Source organism: Triturus cristatus, chromosome 1_1 (genome assembly GCF_964204655.1).
Source record: "Triturus cristatus chromosome 1_1, aTriCri1.1, whole genome shotgun sequence".
Classification (NCBI taxonomy): domain Eukaryota; kingdom Metazoa; phylum Chordata; class Amphibia; order Caudata; family Salamandridae; genus Triturus; species Triturus cristatus.
In genome coordinates, this window is record NC_140579.1 from 564,565,968 (window position 1) to 564,585,640 (window position 19,673).

The 19,673-nt window shown below is 45.2% G+C and overlaps 1 protein-coding gene across 15 annotated transcripts in view; it reads left to right on the top strand.

Moving 5' to 3' along the window:
• NAV1 (neuron navigator 1) overlaps positions 1-19,673 on the top strand; it is a 2,160,095-nt gene that overhangs the window by 2,074,276 nt on the left and 66,146 nt on the right. For all 15 annotated transcript variants that reach the window (XM_085644319.1, XM_085644290.1, XM_085644280.1 and 12 more), the window contains 4 exons: positions 2,464-2,559; positions 2,956-3,121; positions 15,527-15,762; positions 16,291-16,445. In XM_085644319.1, the coding sequence (XP_085500445.1) occupies positions 2,464-2,559; positions 2,956-3,121; positions 15,527-15,762; positions 16,291-16,445 (653 nt within the window). The remainder of the gene's footprint in view (positions 1-2,463; positions 2,560-2,955; positions 3,122-15,526; positions 15,763-16,290; positions 16,446-19,673) is intronic.

Consider the following 19,673-nt stretch of genomic DNA (forward strand, 5'->3'; position numbering starts at 1 on the left):
TTCCGACAACCCTTCCTGCTCCTCATCCAACTGGACGTAGTTGACCCAATCGTCTCGCAGGACTATGGGGTCATCCGCTCCGGGAACCAAAATCAGCCCCAACTTCGCTAGGTCCTTCCAACCCACCAGATTCCTGCCTTTCTCGGCCACATATATCTTTGTGTTAATCACCCTTCCCTTAAAAGTGAGGGTATCACAGAAGTAACCCAGCATCTCAATGTCTTGCTCCCCAAACGCTTTCGGATTCACATCCGTCTCAATCAACCGTACATCACACCACTTCTCATCGAATATTGTGTCAGAAATCAGCGTTATGGGCGAACCCGAATCGGCAGTAAACGGCAACTCCACCGACCCTATCATCACCGAGCCTATGGGCCCCTTCACACGGCCATCCGCCGTGTCTATGGATAATACAATGTTCACACACATTTCCATATCACCCTCACTCACAGAACTCACTTTCACGTTGCGCATGGGGTTCCTCGTCTTATAAACCGTGGCATAGTGACCCACTTTTTTACACTTCGTACATGTTTTGCCCAGCGCGGGACAGGATTTGCTATCTGCTAAATGGTCTTGTGAGCCACACCTGAAACAACTTAACAGCTTCCTATCTACCGCTTTGGCAGTCCACGCCTTGTCTGTAGGCTTATGATCAGATCTCTTCTTATCCTGCAAATAAATCACGTTAGAGCTAGAACTAGTACATGCCAATTCTTTGGTAGAGAGAAGCGACCTGTCAATTCCTTTCGCAATGTCAGTCACCTCTTTGAGAGTCGGGTTTCTGCACGCTAGCAAACGTTCCTGCACCTTTTTGGAATGACAGTAAAACACCACCTGATCTCGGATGTACGTGTCAACCATATCTTCAAATTCACAATCCTGCGCCAGAACACGCAAACAAGCAATGTATTCCTCAATGGTCTCCCCCTCCGCTTGTTTCCGCAGCGCAAACTTATGGCGCCCCACCATAATATTACTTTCCTCTGAGAACTGTCGCTCGAGACGTTTAACCGCCTCCTGGTACTCGTTGAGCGGGATGAACACCCCTGGTGGGTTCTCGTACTCTGGCAAACTGTCGAATATCTCCTGGCCAGCCTTCCCCAGCAAGCCAAACAGAAGCGCTTGTTTCCGTTCCGCATCGTACTTCTTCCCATCTATGGAGACGATGTAGTTCTCGAAAGCCCGCAACTAACTCTTCCACTTCATACAAGGTTTACCCGGGTCTTCGAGGAAGAGGGGCGGCACACATATGTTGCTACTCTGCGCCATGGTCTCAAGCACCCACACAACACACTAGGGCACGTGAGCAGCAGGCTGATGCACGGTATGACCACAACCTCCCCTACTCAAAATAGCAGTAGTGTCAGTGCCTCAAGATTGCAGCAGAAAGGGCAACGCGGCACACAGTACCTTCGAATGCGTCCCAGCAATGCCTTGGAAAGAGTCTCAGTAGCAGGTATGTACTCCTCCGCGCCCTAGCCCTCCGGGCGCGCAGCTCGAGATATGCAGGCCTGCCTGGCAGTAGAGTACATGGACTGGACCCTACTGGCGCCCGCGACGCACTCACAGGAGGTCCGACGGGCGCCGCAGGATCACCGTCGCGTGGCAGGAAGCACTCCGGGCAGAGCGCATGCAGCAGCAGCTGGAGAGGACACGCTGCAGCAGGCGAGGTCTCTGCAATGAAGAGGCGCGTCCGCCGGCATCAGTGGAGACGCGAAGGAAGAATGACGGCAGCACACCGTGGGGCCGGCAGCGGGACCTCAGTAATCCAGGGCACTCGCGGCACTGAAAGCACGTCCGCTCGCAAGGGGAAAAGAGCGCGACACCGCCCACCAGCCGCCGTCGTCCGTCAGCAGATCGAATCACTCAGCAAAAGATCGCTCGCGGGCCTCTGAAGTCGCACAAACCCTCGTCGCCATTTGTTGTAACGAAATAAGGACTGATACCTGGTGCGAAGTTTCATAAGATTTATTAGTACAGAGATCCACGAGCCACTCACCACCGCTGCGCGGGCAAAACTAAAATGGCATCCCCGTGAACTCCCCCTTTCTGACGTCACACACCATTACTGATTGGCAGAGATAGTCATGTGATAACGCTAACACAAAAGACAGACTACGTCTGACATAACGGGGTGCATTCTGTACAATTAGTACATATTCAACAACATCCTTTCCCTCTTTGTTGCACCCCCTTTAATGCCATCTTGCATTCCCTGGAGGTGTAGGCACCCAAGGTTGGGGACCCCTGGGCTAGTTGGTGTTGTTATAAAGCTCTTAGTGTAAAGTATGAATAGGTTATTCCTGGAATCTCGTGTCACCTTTGAGCTAAAGTTGTTGGAAACCATGGTGCAATAAGGTCGCAGAGCTGCTGAATAAAGGGTTGTTTTGTAGGTGATTGATGTGTGTGGGAAAACCGGACTCCGTCCTTCTCAGTGTTTACTGGTCTCTTTTACAGGATCTGAAGCAGCAGGAGTTCTTTCTGGGCTGCGTGAAAGTCAGTTTGAAAGCCGACTGGAAGATGATGGATGACGCAATCTGCCAAGTCTTCCTGGTAGCTACACAACTATTTTAACTTTTAATGAGCTCGCTCCTGTTAAGTGATCGTGTTTTGTTCTGCATGGCTCGCTTTTTGTTTCCCAAATGCCTATCCCGGCAGTCCTCCTTTTCTCTAGCTCTACATCTTTCCTATATTCTCACCCCCCATCTTCTGTTACTCCCCTTGTCTTTTCTTCTCCCTTGCTATCCAGTTCTACTTGTCGTAGCTTGTCTCACTGCTTGCATATGTCTTTGATTTCTTGTGGTTCTCCTGTTCTAGATCGCACGCTAGCAGTGACACCTAGTGGCCATTCATACAAAGTTCCTTAGAAAGATGGACTTTTTTTCTGGCTACAAGAGGCAAAGTGCAAGAGTTTACAGATAGATAACTTAAATCCTTTTCTCTCCACAGGAATATGTAGCAAAGATGGACCCGGCCTCCACACTGGGACTGACCAGCGAGTCACTTTATGCCTTTAGCATCAGCCACGTCAAGAGGGTGCTGGATGGGGAGACACCAGAGATGCTGCCCTGCAGGACCCTGAGGGGGGCTAGCACCATCGCAGTCGTCCTCAAAGGTAAGTCTTACTTAGCCACTCTTCCTGCGAGGAGAGGCATGCAGTACTAACGGATTCTAGTACTATTAGTCACTTCTTGGATAACCAAGCATTGCGTATCACATCCGATACTTCCAATTGTCACATTTTAGCTGTAGGGAGGAGAGAAGCGCTTTTAAAAGCACGCCAAAGACGACGTTTCAGCTTCAGGCGGGCTAGTTGCAAAATATGATTTCCTTTGTCACGGAAAAGAAATTCGCTAACTCCAATTCTACTTGCAGTTCATAAGCGTGACCACTAGATGCCTCCGTTGCATCAAATATAAATGACTTTAAAAATCCATGAGGGTATATGTGATCCCTCCAAGTGGCCTCATTTCTCCACGAAACCGAACAATATGGTTAATGAAAATTAGTTCATATTCATGTTCCTGATCGGCTGTCTTTTTAAGCGTGAATCTCTTTTGCAAAGCCGAACCGATAAATAAGTGCAACATACTGAGTGTTTCCACTAGCACGATTCTGACCGGTATCAATCTCCACCAATACGTCAAGAGTGCTCTAATCTCCTCCTGCTCCTAGGAACTTGGTATATTGGTCAGTAATATTGGCGGAAAGGAGGGGGGGGGGGGGGATGGATTTTCCTACATTATGGCTGGCAGGAATTGTTCAAATACATTACGCGACAAACAGGCTGCATGAGATGGGCTTAAGGGGAATGGAAAGGAAAAGGGATGCTGAGATAGAAAACACATCGTTTTGAGAGTGTGTGCGTGTAGGTGTAAAAATTCCTGTTGACATCCGACTTCCGTCTCAATACCCGACTGAAAGCACCTGTACCGAACTACTTATCAGAAAATACATTTATGAGGGGGGGGGGGGGGGCGTGGAACATCCAGCACCCCGCTACGCCCCTGCCTAAGAAACAACCCAGCAAAAGCTGCAGCCTGCTCCCTTAGATCGACGAGAACAGCAAATAGCCCCATCTTTTTCTCACTTGGATTTTCTGTGGCTTCGCCAACAGCTCCCCTCCCACACTCTTATCGCTCTTGGATTTCAGCTACAGGTTTGTGGTTGGTGCCCACAAGACGTGTATAAATCTTATACACCGCCCATGAATGTAAAAAGGTAACCACACCTTCTGCATAATCTGCAAATAGTACAGCGGTAGCGCCGAAATCGTCAGTCACCTATTTGTATACCACTCCCTTTACTTGTAGTGTGATCAAAGTCAGCAGGCGAAATCAACTCCCTGTCTGAATTTGTTCATTTATTGATTCGGCTGCATTCATTTATTAATGGGTCCAGCTGCTCGAGTCATTGCTATGTATTCAGTATGCTACTCTTGCTGGAAATATTCTGCCACAACGTTTGATTTCTTGTGAAAAGACAAAGGTATACAGCGAATGGGGCTATGCTCAACATGTGACTAGAAAAGACTATGCGAGCAAAAAGATCTATTTGTAAAAACAGGTACAATAAACAAAAACACACCCCTTTCCTCGACCAAAAGGGTGCTTGAACTTACTGAACCCAGAATATCATAAATGTAAAATAAATAATTGCAAACACACGAAATAGTGTCTTTTGGAAATGTTGACAATATATCTTTCAATTAAATTTAACGTAAAATTCAATTCAATAAAAGCTTTATTCGGAGGCAAAGCACATCCATATAAGCAAGGTACAAATACAGCATTTTTAGCTAATTAATAAAAATTCATTTTATAACAGTACATGCAGAAAGATCTAACAGATCAAAGTCTTTTAAAAAATGAGAATAATTAATCATCAGAACATGTCAAATAACCTAATTATCAGCAAAATTTAAGTAATAATATAAATTAGTTTTTGTGTTTTGCGATGGTTAATGATATACAGCTAAAAATCAGAGGAACTAAATGATTAATGTTTAAAGGTTTGATCTGTGCCTTAGGCAAAATTTTAAAAACATATCAATATTAAAACAAATTGCAGGAGATTCTAACATTTGTAGGACCAGTAATGCTGGACGACATTTGCGCATTGACAATTGTTTCAGAACAGGTTTCAACCACCGTTTTCTAGGTTCAATAAAATATTTACAAAAAAAAGTAACGTGTAGAAGGGACTGTAAAGAAAGATCGTCGCAGGGACATGTGGAAAGAACCTTTGACCAGTCATTTGGGTTCGGGAAAGTAATTAATCGGTGGAAATTATTAAATCTAAATCTGGTGAGTAGGAAAACATCGTAGATTGGAAAGCAGGAGGACAAATAAGGCTCAATTTTGAAAGAAGTTTGGATTAGTAGGGAGTGCTGGACGGAAGGTTTGTTGGCTTCTGTTGTTAACCGGAGATTGTCAAGATGTTTTAGACATTCCATTTTGAGTGATTTGCGCGATATTCTTAGCATATCATGTGGTGACGAATAGAAATTCGGGTAACCCAGGTCATTAAGGAAATTGCGGACAAAATTTAGCCAGGGAACTTTTTCAGAATGATCCAGTTTTTGACAGTCAGTAATGATTTCTTTGGTTAGTGACGTCTTGTCTGAGGTCCAGATACGGTGCCAGAGAAGGATTGGTTGCAGACGGATGAGATCGGTTACGAATGGCATGCCAAGTTCTTGGTGGCAGGCATAGGTAGATGAGGATTGAGGGAGTGATAGTAAATATCTCAAAAAGGAGTTTTCTGTTTTTTGGATGGAATCTACTCGGGCGTGACCCCAGATACCCGCACCATAAATGGCAGTTGAAATGCATTTTGGGCGATAGATTTCCAGGATTTCCGTCGGCGATCTCTTTCCGAGTCTCTGGGTAAAGGACATTAGAGCCATGGTGGCCTTTAGAAACTGATGGTTTCTCGACTCAATTGCCCTTTTCCAGGTCTCCTTATTATCTATCACCACTCCCAGGTAGGGATAGGTTGTTGTAATTTCTATCTTGGTGGAGGTAATGTATATGCGTGGGACCTTTGGTGATGTTTTACTAGAGGACATAATGAAGGTTTTGTTCAGATTAATTTTTAGATCGAGATTGGACATGAAATTGTGATAACGGGTCAGGGAGCGTTGGAGTTCTAGTGGGGTGCGGGCGAGAATTACCGCATCGTCGGCATATAGTAATGCGGGGATTGGTCGATTTTTGACCAGGGGTAGGTCCTGGCTCCCCTCCAACATGGCTGCCTCCAAGCCGTTAGTGTAGATGGTAAAAAGGAAGGGTGCCAGGACACATCCCTGTCTTACTCCCCGTTCCACTTTAAAAGATGATGAAAGTTGGCCCCCTGTGCCGAATCTTACTTTGGCAGTGGCGCCAGAGTAAAGTTCTCGGATGTAATTAACTATGGTCTTATCCACCCCTATGTCCAACATGATTGACCATAGTTTTGTGTGAGAAACGCAGTCGAATGCTGCGGAGAGATCGACATAAGCCATATGGAAATTGCCTCCCTTTGCATTCACGTATTTTCCTCTAATCAGTACTAGGTTCAGAACCTGGTCGATTGTTCCCAGACCCTCTCTGAAGCCGTATTGTAGATCTGAAATGATGTTGTTGTGGTCTGCCCAGCACTGAAGTCGGTCAAGTAAAACACGACCCACCACTTTGCCGAGAGAGTCAAGCAGAGAGATGGGTCGGTAACAAGTCGGACTGTTGCGATCCCCTTTTTTGAATATTGGAACCAATATGGACTCAGACCATGAGTCCATCGGTCCTGTCTCGCTGGATGCATGCAGTACTCTGAGTAAAAGGGGAGCCCACAGGTCGATGTTGGACTTATATATATCTACAGGAACCCCGTCCGGTCCTGGAGCCTTTCCCCCCTTACTGGCTTTCAGGGCTGAAGTGATGTCATCCAAGGTGAATTCAGGGTGAATGGGATGCGAATCGTGGGTAGAGGATTGGATAGCCTGCAGAGGGAAATTTGAGGATGATGGAGAAGAGTGAGTTAGACTAAATATCTGGGAAAAATGATTAATCCATTCTTGCTCCGGTATGGCCACCTCTAAAGAGTTTTGATTTTTTGGGGCTGAGAGGAAGGATGAATTGATTACCTCCCAAAAGGCTGTAGGGTCCTTCGCTTTAGAGCTATTATGGAGGGCAGACCAGAGTTCTTCTTTTAATTCTGATTTACGGTTCTTTAAGCACTCGTAATAGAATTTTCTAGCTTGGGCTACCTCCGATTTAATGCGCGGGACTTTCTTTAATGCCTGCTTCAGCGCTTTGTGAGCCTTAGAACAGGTGGAATTAAACCAGCTAAATATAGGTGTTTTTTAGGTCTCGGCTAGCGAAGGCTGCGCTTGCGCAGTCTCGCTCGCGAGATTTAATGATTTTGAGTGACTTTTAGAAGAGGGGCTTGCTCCCGCCCCTCTTCTCTCCTGTTCTCCATTGGCTGGCCTAGTAAATGCTGGCCAGCCATTGGAGAAGAGGTCCCGTCACTCCGATCCTGCCCCGTCCTTTTCGGATCGGGGGGCGTGTTTTTTGCGAGAAGTCTCAGGGAGGAGACAACAGCAAAACACGCCCCCCAATCCGAAAAGGACACTCCCTTTCTCCGAGGCATTTTCTGCTGTGCCTCGGAGAAAGGCGGTGGTGTGCGTGTCCTCTCCCCCTGCTCTCGGCTCCTGCCCTTTAAATATTTTATTTCCTGTGAACTTTCCCCCGTAAGGATTCGTTTTTAGCTCGAAGGCTGCGCCATCCCGCAGTACCTTTTGAAGTAAGTGGCGTGTGTCCGAATCCACTTCCCTTCTATTCCGTCAGGGGTTACTCTGTGCACGCTTTGCCAATTTGTTATGCGGGCCCTCCGTTCGCTATGCACCACATGGGGGCTGGACTGGTATCATTTGCCAGGGCTGCTTTGACTTCTCAGTCCGGCCTAAAAAAATACAGTTTGAAGCAAAAACGGGCTACTCTGTTCTGACGCGCAGCGCCAAATTAATATTCAAGATCTCCGCTCCGCTCCTCACTTGTTCGAACCCCGCCCCCCTCATCTTTCACGGCTGGGCATCCCCGCTGCGGCCCTCTCCTCTGCGTCCCATCTGTTCACCCCTCCCTCGCCATCACAGCCCTCCCCTCTCCGCCCACCTCATCTCTCCATCTCTCCCCGATACTGCCAGCCGACAGCCTCCATTTTCTCCCTGGTAAACGGAAATTTATTTTTTATTCTCTACGTGCGGTTGGGAGGGTGGGAATGAATTTCCTAACAAAATATTCTATAGCCGCAGCACCCGCCAGCTCACATTTGTGCTGCCACCAGTCTTTTTTTTGCATTTGCTTGGCTCTTGTATGTCCGGTATTGGGGGTACTCCTGTGCACCCCGGCTGTCCCTAGAGGCTTCAGACCCGCTGTTGCCTCGTCGCAATCGATACTCCAGCCGCCCCCTCCCCCAGGAGGCTGGAACATTCAGCTCCCTCGCACACTCACTCCCGCCCTCCCTAGGGGGCTGACTCAGTCAGCGTGTCTCACTCTCACAGGTGACTACCACAATCAGAAGCCCCCCCCCACCTACGCACTAGAGGTCAACATATGGGTGAGTTCTCGGCGATGTATGGTTTGGCATAGATGCGGTGTGCTGTCCATATATGCGCCCAACAAACTTTGACTGAGTGTTTATTTAAATTTGCAGCCATCGGAGATAACGGCTGCGAGTGCATAACATTACAGCGTGTGCCTCCTTACTGTTGTGTTGTGGAGTTTGTGCGAAATTTGAATCCACCGTGAGGCTGCCATGCGCAACTCGACGATTTAGTGTCGACTCAGCAAGCCTTTGGCACAAGGGCAAGAACGTAAACTCAGCGCTTGTAGAAGACGGCGATGTTGCATAGTGATGTCATGAATGGCGAAGACTGGAATGCGAACTGCCTTGCATTGTTGAGTCCAGGAAGTGTTTTTGTATTCATGAAGCGTCTACCCACACGCCTTTGATTAATTACATGCTGTGTTTCATGGAGAATTGGTGAGATCGGCGAGAGAGACTTTATTTAATGCCGCGCAACTGCTCTACGTATAGGCAGAACATTACGCTAAGTGAAAAAAGTGAAGAATGGAACTGCTTGTGGGAATTAAGGACCTTCATCAACCATCGGCAGCATATTGACTCACATGTGGGGTATAATTTGCAACTATGTTTCGTTTACAGTTTTTGTTCCCGTTCACGTTTTTTTTTTGGGTTACTGGAAGGAGTTTAAAACTGAAGTCTTTCTGTTGCTATTTCTACAATGGGTTTGGTGATACACAGCTCCTTAAGTGCTTCCTCAATGTCATTGTTGTGTGCCGTGCAAGCTTCTGCCATGTTTTTGTATGCCATGCTTATTTTTGCTGCCACTTGCTATTAATAGCGGGTTTGGATCCCTGCATCGGTCGAACATTCTACAGTTCAGAGCTCTATGGGAGTGGCTTAAAAATCGCCACTTCCCAACATGGCTGACTCGAAGGAGGCCGTAAAAGGTTCTTTAATGAACATTTGAAAAGCGGCGGACATCTTCAAGTGATTGATTTTTATTTTGAATTTAACTTGCATGTACTGTGTATTGACAAATATGAGTTGACACATAGTAACAAGTCGCGGAAATCTAACCTATTCGCATCAGACTTCCTATTTTAACTTTACATAGTTCCGACCTGTTGTCACACTAGAATCAGGATATCCGTGGTAGTCTTTCTTCTATGTTAGTAGCCCTCCTGCCTGCCGGTTTCTGTTCTGGTTTCCTGGTTCCACTGAGGCCGGGTGTACCGCCCCTCCCTCGGGTGTGTCCTGCGCCGCCTTTCACCAGCCTCTGCATGTTGTACAGTATCCTCGGCTCGCTGTCCCGCATTCCTCCCAGTCTTCGCTGTATCCTAAGCTCTGTCATGAAGCCTTTGGTGGTGTTCGTCCTTGGCGGGCCCGGTGCCGGCAAAGGCACACAGTGTGAGAAGATAGTGGAGGTGAGTCTGAGAGGTACATTTATCACCCAATCCTAGGACAGTTCCATTCTCTGGCACCCAGTAGAGCAGCACAGACGTCCAAAAAGGCACTTCTCCGGGCCTAGTGCCTCTTTCCCACCTACTAACCGCTGTGACTGACTTGTCTTAATTGTTGGGCATCGCACCCCACCTCGCTATCCAGCCCATACCTCTCCCCTACCCCTCTATTATACGTAGAACATCCATACCCGGCGCCTCTTTTTTTTAATTTAAATTTATAAGGGATAAGACCAATACCTCCATCTTTCCAATAAGACACATATTTTCCATCTGTCTTCAGACACGTATTATTTGAGCCCCCTCACCACGTTTCCGATGCACGCCTCGATTATCATCGCCTTTATTCCTGGGTTTAACCTAAACCGTCTAATGCTTGTTTTCACGACCTATCCGCCCCACTTCCGTTTCTAGTATGTTATCTCGTGTTCATCCTTATCCTTTGATATTTTTTTAAGTTCTCTTTACAGATTGTTAGCCTTACGGCACCACCCTCTCCAACACAAAAATGCACAATCGCACATTTGCACTACTTTCTTTTTACCAATCCATCTCTGAGTTGTATTTAACAAGCATTTACAATGCAACGGTCTCGGCATTGTTAAAGTTAGAGCTATTGGCATTGCTCATGACAATGCCGTTTCTTTAAATGTTTTAAAAACAAAAACATAAACAAACATAATGTCATGAGCAATGCCAATAGCTCAAACTTTACCAATGCCGAGACCATTGCATTGTAAATGCTTGTTTAGATTTGAAGGGAATGATTAAGGCCTTGTTGATTTCTGTTATAATAATCTGGAAGTTTAATAATATCTCAGAGGGAGAGGAGGAGTCTGCCAAACAAGATGAAAAGGCTGCCCTGTTCCCTATAATAAGCTCTTTCAGGATTGTTTCAGGGTCGATACAAGACCACTTTAGGGCATAGCTATTTGGCCGGTTCATTATGAGGTTATTCTGGCGTAGTGAATTTACAGGATGAGTGAGGGAACCGGGTAGATCCAGAGTGATGGAGATGGGAAAGTGGTCGCTGTGGATGCAGTCATGAGTGGTAAAATTGGTAATCAGATTGACTGCACTGAAGGACAGAAGTATAAAATCTATACATGACATAGCACCTCTGCCGTGAAAGGTTGGAGTTAGCTTGATTGGTGGAATTAGCAGTTCGTTGGAAAAAGTTATTTCCAAAGAAGACATTATTTGATTCATCAGGGAGCCTTTAAGGGATTGTTTAAAATGAGTGACGGGGGATTCGTTGGAATCCATAAGGCCACATGTGATCTTATTTTTATCACATAGTGATAAGTTGAAGTCTCCCCCCCCAAATCAAGAAGGGATTGTTAACTTGGGACAGATGAAAGTAGTCCACTAGAAAAGATTGAATTTCTTGCAATAAACCTAGCAATTTTGTGTCTTGCAAATTATTATAAAAATTAACTATCAGAAAGTGAGTATTTTTGTTTAGTATAATGGAGATGATCTGATAGTTAGATTCGGCTTTTAGTACATTAATGAGTTGACCTGAAATGAGATTCGAGATGTAAATCACTAAGCCTCCCTTGGCCCGCCCTGAGGGTGAGGGAAGCGCAGCGGAAAAGAAAGTTTTGTAACCGTTTAGATGAATAGGTAAAAGAGCCCAGGTTTCCTGCATACAGATAATATCGTAGCGACTGACGAAGTCGAGCCAGCCCTCGTTTTGAATTTTTGAGTGCAGGCCTGCAATGTTCCAAAAAATGGACCTTAGTGGGTGACAAGAGGAAGGTTTTAGGGGAATATTTGGTGTAACGAGTTGTAATGTTTGAGTAGGAAGAGGAACCTCGGGGGTTAGGATTAGGTTAGAATCTATGTGAAAAATATTTTGAGAATTAACTAGAGTGTCTATAGGAGTTGGGAGAGTAAATAGGACTGGTTGGGAGAAGATGGGAAGTGATGAGACGTGAAGAGGAAATAAAAATGGTGGGTTGCTCATCGGAGGGGGTACTAGTTCAGTATCAGTATTTAATTGAGATGATTTGTTACTGGGAAATTGAACAGTTATAGGCGTTTGAGGGGACTTTGGGACCAAAAGTAGTCAATCAACTTCCTCGATTGGTGAGAGGGAGTTTAATCTGTTTTCCATTAGAATTGGGTCAGTCGGAGGTTTGGACAAATAATTAGAAGGACGGTAGAAAAAGCCAAGAGGGAGAGCGGAAATTGCGGTTGAGTTAAGGAAAGGATCCTCTTTTTGTGTTAGGATCAAACGGGCGAATTTAGGAGATCTAAAGTTCACGATGATGCAGTCGCCCTGGATCATTTTTTCTGAAGGACCAATCCAGTCTGTTCTTCGTGCCATGATAATTTGGTTTGAGTTATGAACATTAAACTGTCTGTGTTTAGCAAGCCAGTCGACCACTTTATTTTTCAAGGAAGGCCAGGACTCGGTCGCTCCATGATGCAGGGAGGGGACTCCAGTTAGAACCACTATGTATGGACAGGTGGCAGGCGGCACATTTGGGCGGACTGAATGTGGATGAGACCGTTTGGTGGGGTTATTGAGGTTGGGAAGGATACCAGAATTCTTTTGTGAAGAGAATGTTATGGATGAGTTATTATCTGTCAGACTGCTAGTTGGTAAACTGAGAAATGGTTGAGGAGTGCCGTTAGGCAGGTTATTTTTTTCGAAATGGCAAAATGGGTCTTTTTGATGATTGGCGTTAGTGAAAACTTCGGTGGGGATAATGGAAGGATCACAAAAAGGTATAGATTGTTCTTTAAGGTTTATTAATTTGGTCTCAAGGGATTTAAGTGCTTCATTCATTTTAGCATAAAGGCTTGAGGCCATAGCATCCAATTTTTGTGCAAGGATGTTTCCTAAATCGTCAAGATTAATATTTACAGTTGGTGATGAGTTTGAATTAGGTAAGATTGATTTGAAGTAAGACTGAACAGTGAGAGAAATCCGCCTGATCGGTTTGAGTGCCTTGGGTTAGCTTTTTTAGTTTAGTAGAATCGGTACGTTGTTTAATTACCCTGGGCCTTTTCTGGGATTTCCCTGGTTGCGTGACTTGAGAATGTTTCGTTCTACCTCGCGTTAATGGGCCCTTAGAGGAGGTGATGGGAGAGCGAGGGTGAATATCATTATTAACTGATGGAATTTGGGTGATAGGAGTGTGAGATATGGATGGGGGATTGAGGTAAGGACTTTTGGGTGTGGAAAGAGCTGTGCTGTGGGAGGAGTGGCTGTGCAGGAAAGGGTGCGATGGCTCAACAGATAGTCTACGTTCTATGAGGTCGATTTCATTACTTATAATTGTATCCGCCCGCAGAAGGTAGGCGTCCAAAGTCCCTGTAGAACAGATACGTTTCTCCATATTTTTTAAACACGTTTATGGCAATGTCAATGATTTGCAATAGAATACAAATGTCCGGTGCTAATGGTGCAGGCAGGACAGTAGGCCAAAAGGTACTCACAGAATTACTGCCTGAGTGATCTGGGTGAGGACTAGATGGAATTGCTGTAGTCGGGACTCCACACAAAGGCAGGATAGGAGATGACAGGGACGTGGCCCAGCCCAGCCTGCTTCAGCCTACGACGGCCTCAGACGGTCCCGCCCTTGTCCCGGGCTTCTCCCGGCGCTACCCGCGCGCGACCTCGCGGGAGGAGGGACCAAGCGTGACTTTATAGCGCCTCCTGGCGCGCTGCAAAATCGCTGGCGGGGGCGTTGCTGCGGGGCTGCTGGTCTCTGTAGTCCCGGAGCTGTACAGGTAGGTCAAAGAACCGCCGAGCCCGGCCGGCACTGTGGTGGATAGTGGAGTGAGTCCTGTGCCTCAGCGGGGCTCGGCAAAGGTCAAGGGTACTGTCTGCCACGGAAAGATAACGTAAAGTAAAACAAATATAATAACGGAGACTCCAATGACTCTCGTAAAACTGCATTTCCCTCCATATAGTCAATTCAGCAGACAATATCTCAGTTTACAAAAGAAGTCTGTAAACAGCACATTACAATGACGACTACTTGAGACAACAAGAATTTACTTCTGATTACATTTAACAGGAATGGCATTTTTATTATAAAAACAGTTTTACCTTATACGGACATTGTACATTTGGGGATAACAATTACCCCTCAGAGTTGGCGATTTAAAATGAGGACTCTGCTATAAGTTGATAAAAGCAGAATAAAACCTTCCATAACTTATACGAGCTTGCAGAAAAAAAATATTATTTGGGACACAGAGAATGAGACTGCATTGGAAAACCCCAAATCTATATAAAAATAGAAAGTACACATTCCGACGGTGCTGATTCCAATTCGAATTGCATTTCTATTAAACATTTCGTCTTTCTATTAATTTTTTCACCCTAAGGTCATTTTTTCTGTTCCCAATTCTTAAATCACTGTTTTGTTACTCCTTTAGAAAGAACAGTAAGTTTCTGACTGCAGTGAAAAGCAGCTCTTCTAAAGTTGGCAGGCGACTTTCTTTGTGTCTAAAGACCCTTCGACTTACACTGCCTTTCTTAGCAGTACATCTTTGTAACTTGTAGTATCCTTGTGTTGATCCCCTAATCTGTAATGCTTGAAGGCGGCTGAATCTACAACCCAGGGCCGGTTTTATAGTTAAAAAGAGAGGAACATGACAGCATTTTGCATCCATGAGCGGCAGTCTTGGAGTTCAGTCTCCCATGTCATCCAGACCTATGTGTGAACGTAATGGCACCATTCCTGTGATCCACCGTGTCTTCAAGAACAGACAGTACATATTACTGTGCCTCCCCCCAGGCCTAGATAGCGGTTAAATTTCCCTTTCATTCTCTGGAGCTTGCCTATCTTGCACATCACCAGAAAACGCTGCTGGAACCTATAGTACATAGTTGTTTAGACACTATATTGTCTTGTTCAAGCTTCTTACTCTCCTTTTTAATCTCCTAGGGTGTTTTAGTTTTCACTATATCAAATTGAACTATCTTCACATTGAAACAATTTCTCATCAGGTACCTTGGGGTTTGTCTCTTTCACACATTTCTGTCTACCCTACAAAAATACGAACATTACCTCTGAGAGGGCAAGGGGAGAAGCAAGAAAACATAAAAGGATCTAATGTCAGCCAGTGCAGAGAGTAATACACATGTCTGATTTGGCATGGAAGATAATTTCTTCTGCCATATTACTGCTTTGCATGGCGTGAACATTTTGGTTTTCACTGTAGAGTAACTTACTCGTCAGAATCTAGAGTTAGTGTTATTCAGAAACATCTGATGTTGCATATTCCATCTTTCAAAGCAGTGTGGGTGGGGAAGCTAGCTTCTTTTTGTAAAATTCCAGATATCTGTTTTTTCTCCTGGTATATGCCTAAAGCCATAGGTGTTTTCTCCATTAGTTTGGGTGCTGTATGGCTACTGGCTCACTTTTGACACAAGTTTCTGCAATAGGTCGAAGGGGGTTCAAAGGCATGGACTTTAGGTTACCTTATTAAACGCTAAATAAATGCTCAATTGTTTCTTCCACCTGCTATAGGCTTGAAGGAGAAGTGCGTTGATAGCCTGGTGTTTGAAACCCTAATCCCCAAGCCCATGATGCAGCATTACATCAGCCTCCTTCTCAAGCACCGACGACTGATCCTCTCGGGACCCAGTGGAACAGGCAAAACTTACCTGACTAACCGTCTTTCCGAATACCTGGTGGAAAGGTCGGGGCGTGAGGTCTCGGAGGGCATCCTGGTGACCTTCAACATGCATCAGCAGTCGTGCAAGGTAACAGACGTTTTCAGTGTCACCACGGAAGGGGGCATGGAGGCAAAAGAGAACGTCTTTAAATTCTATTCTATGACGCATTTAGAGCGTTGGCGATATATTTTATTAGATTTAAGAGTTTACTCTAGTCTGCTTAGGGGCTAGACACAAAGCAAAGTTAAATAGGTTTGGCTGATAAATTCTTAGCTATACGAGTGAGTGCAAGCAATTCTTTAGTGCACGTGGCACACAAAGGGACTTCTTGGTCCCGTTTAACAGACATTAGTAAAGACCAGTTGCTGTCGGATGACCTGTAGATATCAGACTTCTGAATGGCAGGGTCATTCCAAGTACAAATGATTCAAATGCAGGGGTGGACGGACTTTCCTGAAGTGTTTCTTCTAAAGATACATCTGAGCAACAAATCACAGACTGCGAGACTACATGCCACGCTGTTTAGAAAACTGTGCCCACACATTTAAAATAGATTCTTTTCTTTCTTGAGCTTAGAGTGTCATTGTGTAAGCTTGCCTCTCTTATTCCTCCCAGGACCTACAGCTGTATCTCTCCAACCTAGCTAACCAGATTGACCGAGATACTGGAATCGGAGATGTGCCATTAGTTATTCTTCTAGATGACATCAGTGAACCAGGATCAATTAGTGAATTGGTGAATGGTGCCCTAACCTGCAAGTACCATAAATGGTAAGAATGACTAATCTGCCTCCATAACCCAGGAGAAATATCATGGTTTGGGTCCAGAGTGTGTCCAACTAATGTCAGTTGTAGAACTGTGTGAACAAAGGGCTTATCCCTGTATTCAGTCAGATATCAATTTTTCCTAATGTTGGTTGGACACTTGAGGAGAACATGTCTACTTGGTTTGACCTTGTGCATCATATTGCATGGATGACGTATCCAAGTGATGTATCCAGTGGTGTTTAGAATGTTCTGCTCCTTCAAATGTATTCTCCCTTAGCATTAGGAGTTAATTTTCCCTTTTGTCATTGCAACTGTTGGTGCTCTGATGTTCTCAGACCATCAATGCCTAAAGCCAATAGTAAATAAATGTTTGTATCATGTGTGGCTGTAGATGCACATGCTTTGCATACTCCTGCCATCTATTGTTCGCCTCGAACATTGCAAGTTGTTTTTCTTCGAAGAAGCTTCAAGTCTCATTGTGTGACTTCTGTCTTTGTCCACAAAGAACATGTACACCTACTCCGCATTTAAATTTAGATTTTTCTGCCATCCGGTTTGGACAGGTTTAGCTCCTAAACCAATAGGAGTGCTGTCTGCAACTTCAGGCCCTGCTACAGTAACCCTGGTAGCTTGAATGGGGAAGGGTATCCATATGACTAGCCCACTAGTGAAAGGGATAGAGATGACCCATGACTATGCCACCCCGCCTTTTTTACTGAATACCAAGACCTGAAGCCATACCCGATTAAACCCTCCCTGCTGGATGATAGTATGGAATACCATGCCATCGTACAGAAATTGGTTTGAAACCATAAAGTCACCATGCTCGTCGAAGAAGGTAAGGATGACTTTTCGTTGGAGACCCTTTCCAAGATGGAACTGGTCCTACACATGCTTTAGGGCAGAGGTCTTCAAACTGGGGCCTTAATTGATCCCAGGGGGCGCGCCAGGCTGTGAGCAAGAGAAGCATCATGCTGATAAAAGTGTTTTGTTTCAAGTGGAAACAAATAGTATCAGTAAGCGACTCTCTAATGGGCCATCACTAACACCATTTGTCATTTAAATACTGGCTGGGAGTAAATGTCAAAAGAGAAAGGACTCCAAATATTCCTTAAACCTTTCCCTCCCACCATTACTGGAAATGAACTGTGGATACTTTAACACTTTAGTAAAGCCTGGTTGACCAGGATAAAAAAAAAGTTTGAAGGCCATTGCTTTAGGGTATGCTGAAGTTCAGCCCTGATAACTTTAAGGACCCAGTTAGGGCCAAAGTTGTCAAGCTTCACCGAATGACCCACTTTATATTATCGGCTAGATACCCTAAGTCTCTCTAATAGTTCATACTGCCAGAAAGAGTGCTTCAGCCCAGGTATCGCATGTAACGCCCCAGCCCCAGACAAGGAAAGCAAATGCATAGAGGTTGCTGGTAGACAAGTAACTGAAGGTGCTACTACACAGTGGCTTATTTCAGATTTGGATGCCTTTTTTTTATCTTAACACAACAGGTTTTACATTGAGAGGAGAAAGAGGCACTCCTACTGCTACAGCTGGGGTGAATAGTAGGTTTTCTAGGGGAAAATCATCTCCAATGCAAATAAATACTATGCCATAGAAGGAACAAATATTGCCTTCCATGCCATTAACACTAGTGTCCTCCTTCGTAGACCCACTTGGCTTCGAGTCTCAAGGTTTAAACAGGTGGTCCAATAATACTTTTGCAGGTGCTGGAGAACATCTTTTTAAACCCTATGATGAGATGTTGGAGAAAAGTTAAAAAAAAAGATTCTGAGATCAAGAAAGTTGATTGGGGTCTGCTAATCCAACATTTCACGGGGCTTTCTTTGGAGACAACACCACCAGCTAGCCAGGCCGCAAGTGTACTAGTCACAGCAGTATGCTTTTTATGACCCCCCACCCTCCCCCTCTGTATGTTAGGGAAGTTACAAAGGCAACAACTGCAAGGGTAAGTTCATACACAGCTCCGGAAAAGGAGCCACAGCTCTGAAACACTGATTTGCCCACTCCCACCCGAATCACCTCTCAAGGGATTTTAACTCTCAGTGGGTGAAAATCACTTCAGATCAATGGGTGCTAGCAGTAGTCCAATAGGGTTACTGCCTAGAATTTCACACTACCTCAGCCAACATACCACCACAGCAGCATGCTGTCAGTCAGCTTCACCTTGCTCTCCTACATAAAGAAGCTCAAGAGCTCTTTCAAAAGGATGCCATATAGCCAGAGACCCCACATTAACAGAGAAAGGGCATTTGTACTTCATTATCCCAAAGAAGGAAGGAACCTTATGGCCCATTTGGGTCCTCAGGCTGCTCAACCAAGTCATACAGTCCCAGCACTTTCATACGACAATCTTGAAGGATGTCATCCCGTTGCTTCAACAGAGAGACTCCACGATAGCGTTGGAGCCCCAAGGATGCATACTTGCATGTACCCATCAACTCTACCCATCAAGTAACTCTTGTTCGGGGTAGGTAGAAAACACTACCAGTTCAAAGTACTACCCTTCAGTTTCACAGTGGCCTGAAGGGTCTTCACCATGTGTGCATGAATGGTGACCCCTCATTTGCAGAGAGCAGGCATCCATGCCTTTCCTTAACTCGACGACTGGCTGATAAAGAGCAGCAGCAGGCAGCAATGTCTAGCACATGCTCAGACATATCTTACACTTCTACACAGCTTACAGTTAACTGTAACTAAATCCTACCTACAACCTAAGCAGACACTGTCACAGGGAAAACATTCCCTAACCGGCAGAGGATGATGACATTTCCACAGCTGTGGCCTCTTTTTCAGGCTTCTTGCCCATTAACTATAATAACAGTAATGAAGTTGCATGATATCATCTTGCAAAGCAGTAGTTCCGCACTCCAGGTTATAGGTGCCCTCTGTTACTGGGCTTCATCAGTCCATGATCATAAGCGGAGGTCAATGGGAGGATCTAGTGCTCTCTGCACTGGTGGAACAGAAGCAATCTGTTCCTAGGCTGGTCTTACTTGGATCCTCTTTCTGACTGACTCATTGCTCATAGGTTGGGGCTCATATTTTGGTGATATGAGTATCCCAGGCACCTGGACCTAGCTTCAGCATTGGAAGGCATATCAGTTACCTGGCATTACTAGCTAGCTATTCATCTTACACTCAAAACCTTATGTTCACTCCTCCATGTCTCATAAGGACAGACAACTGGACAGCGATATACTACATACAAAAGCA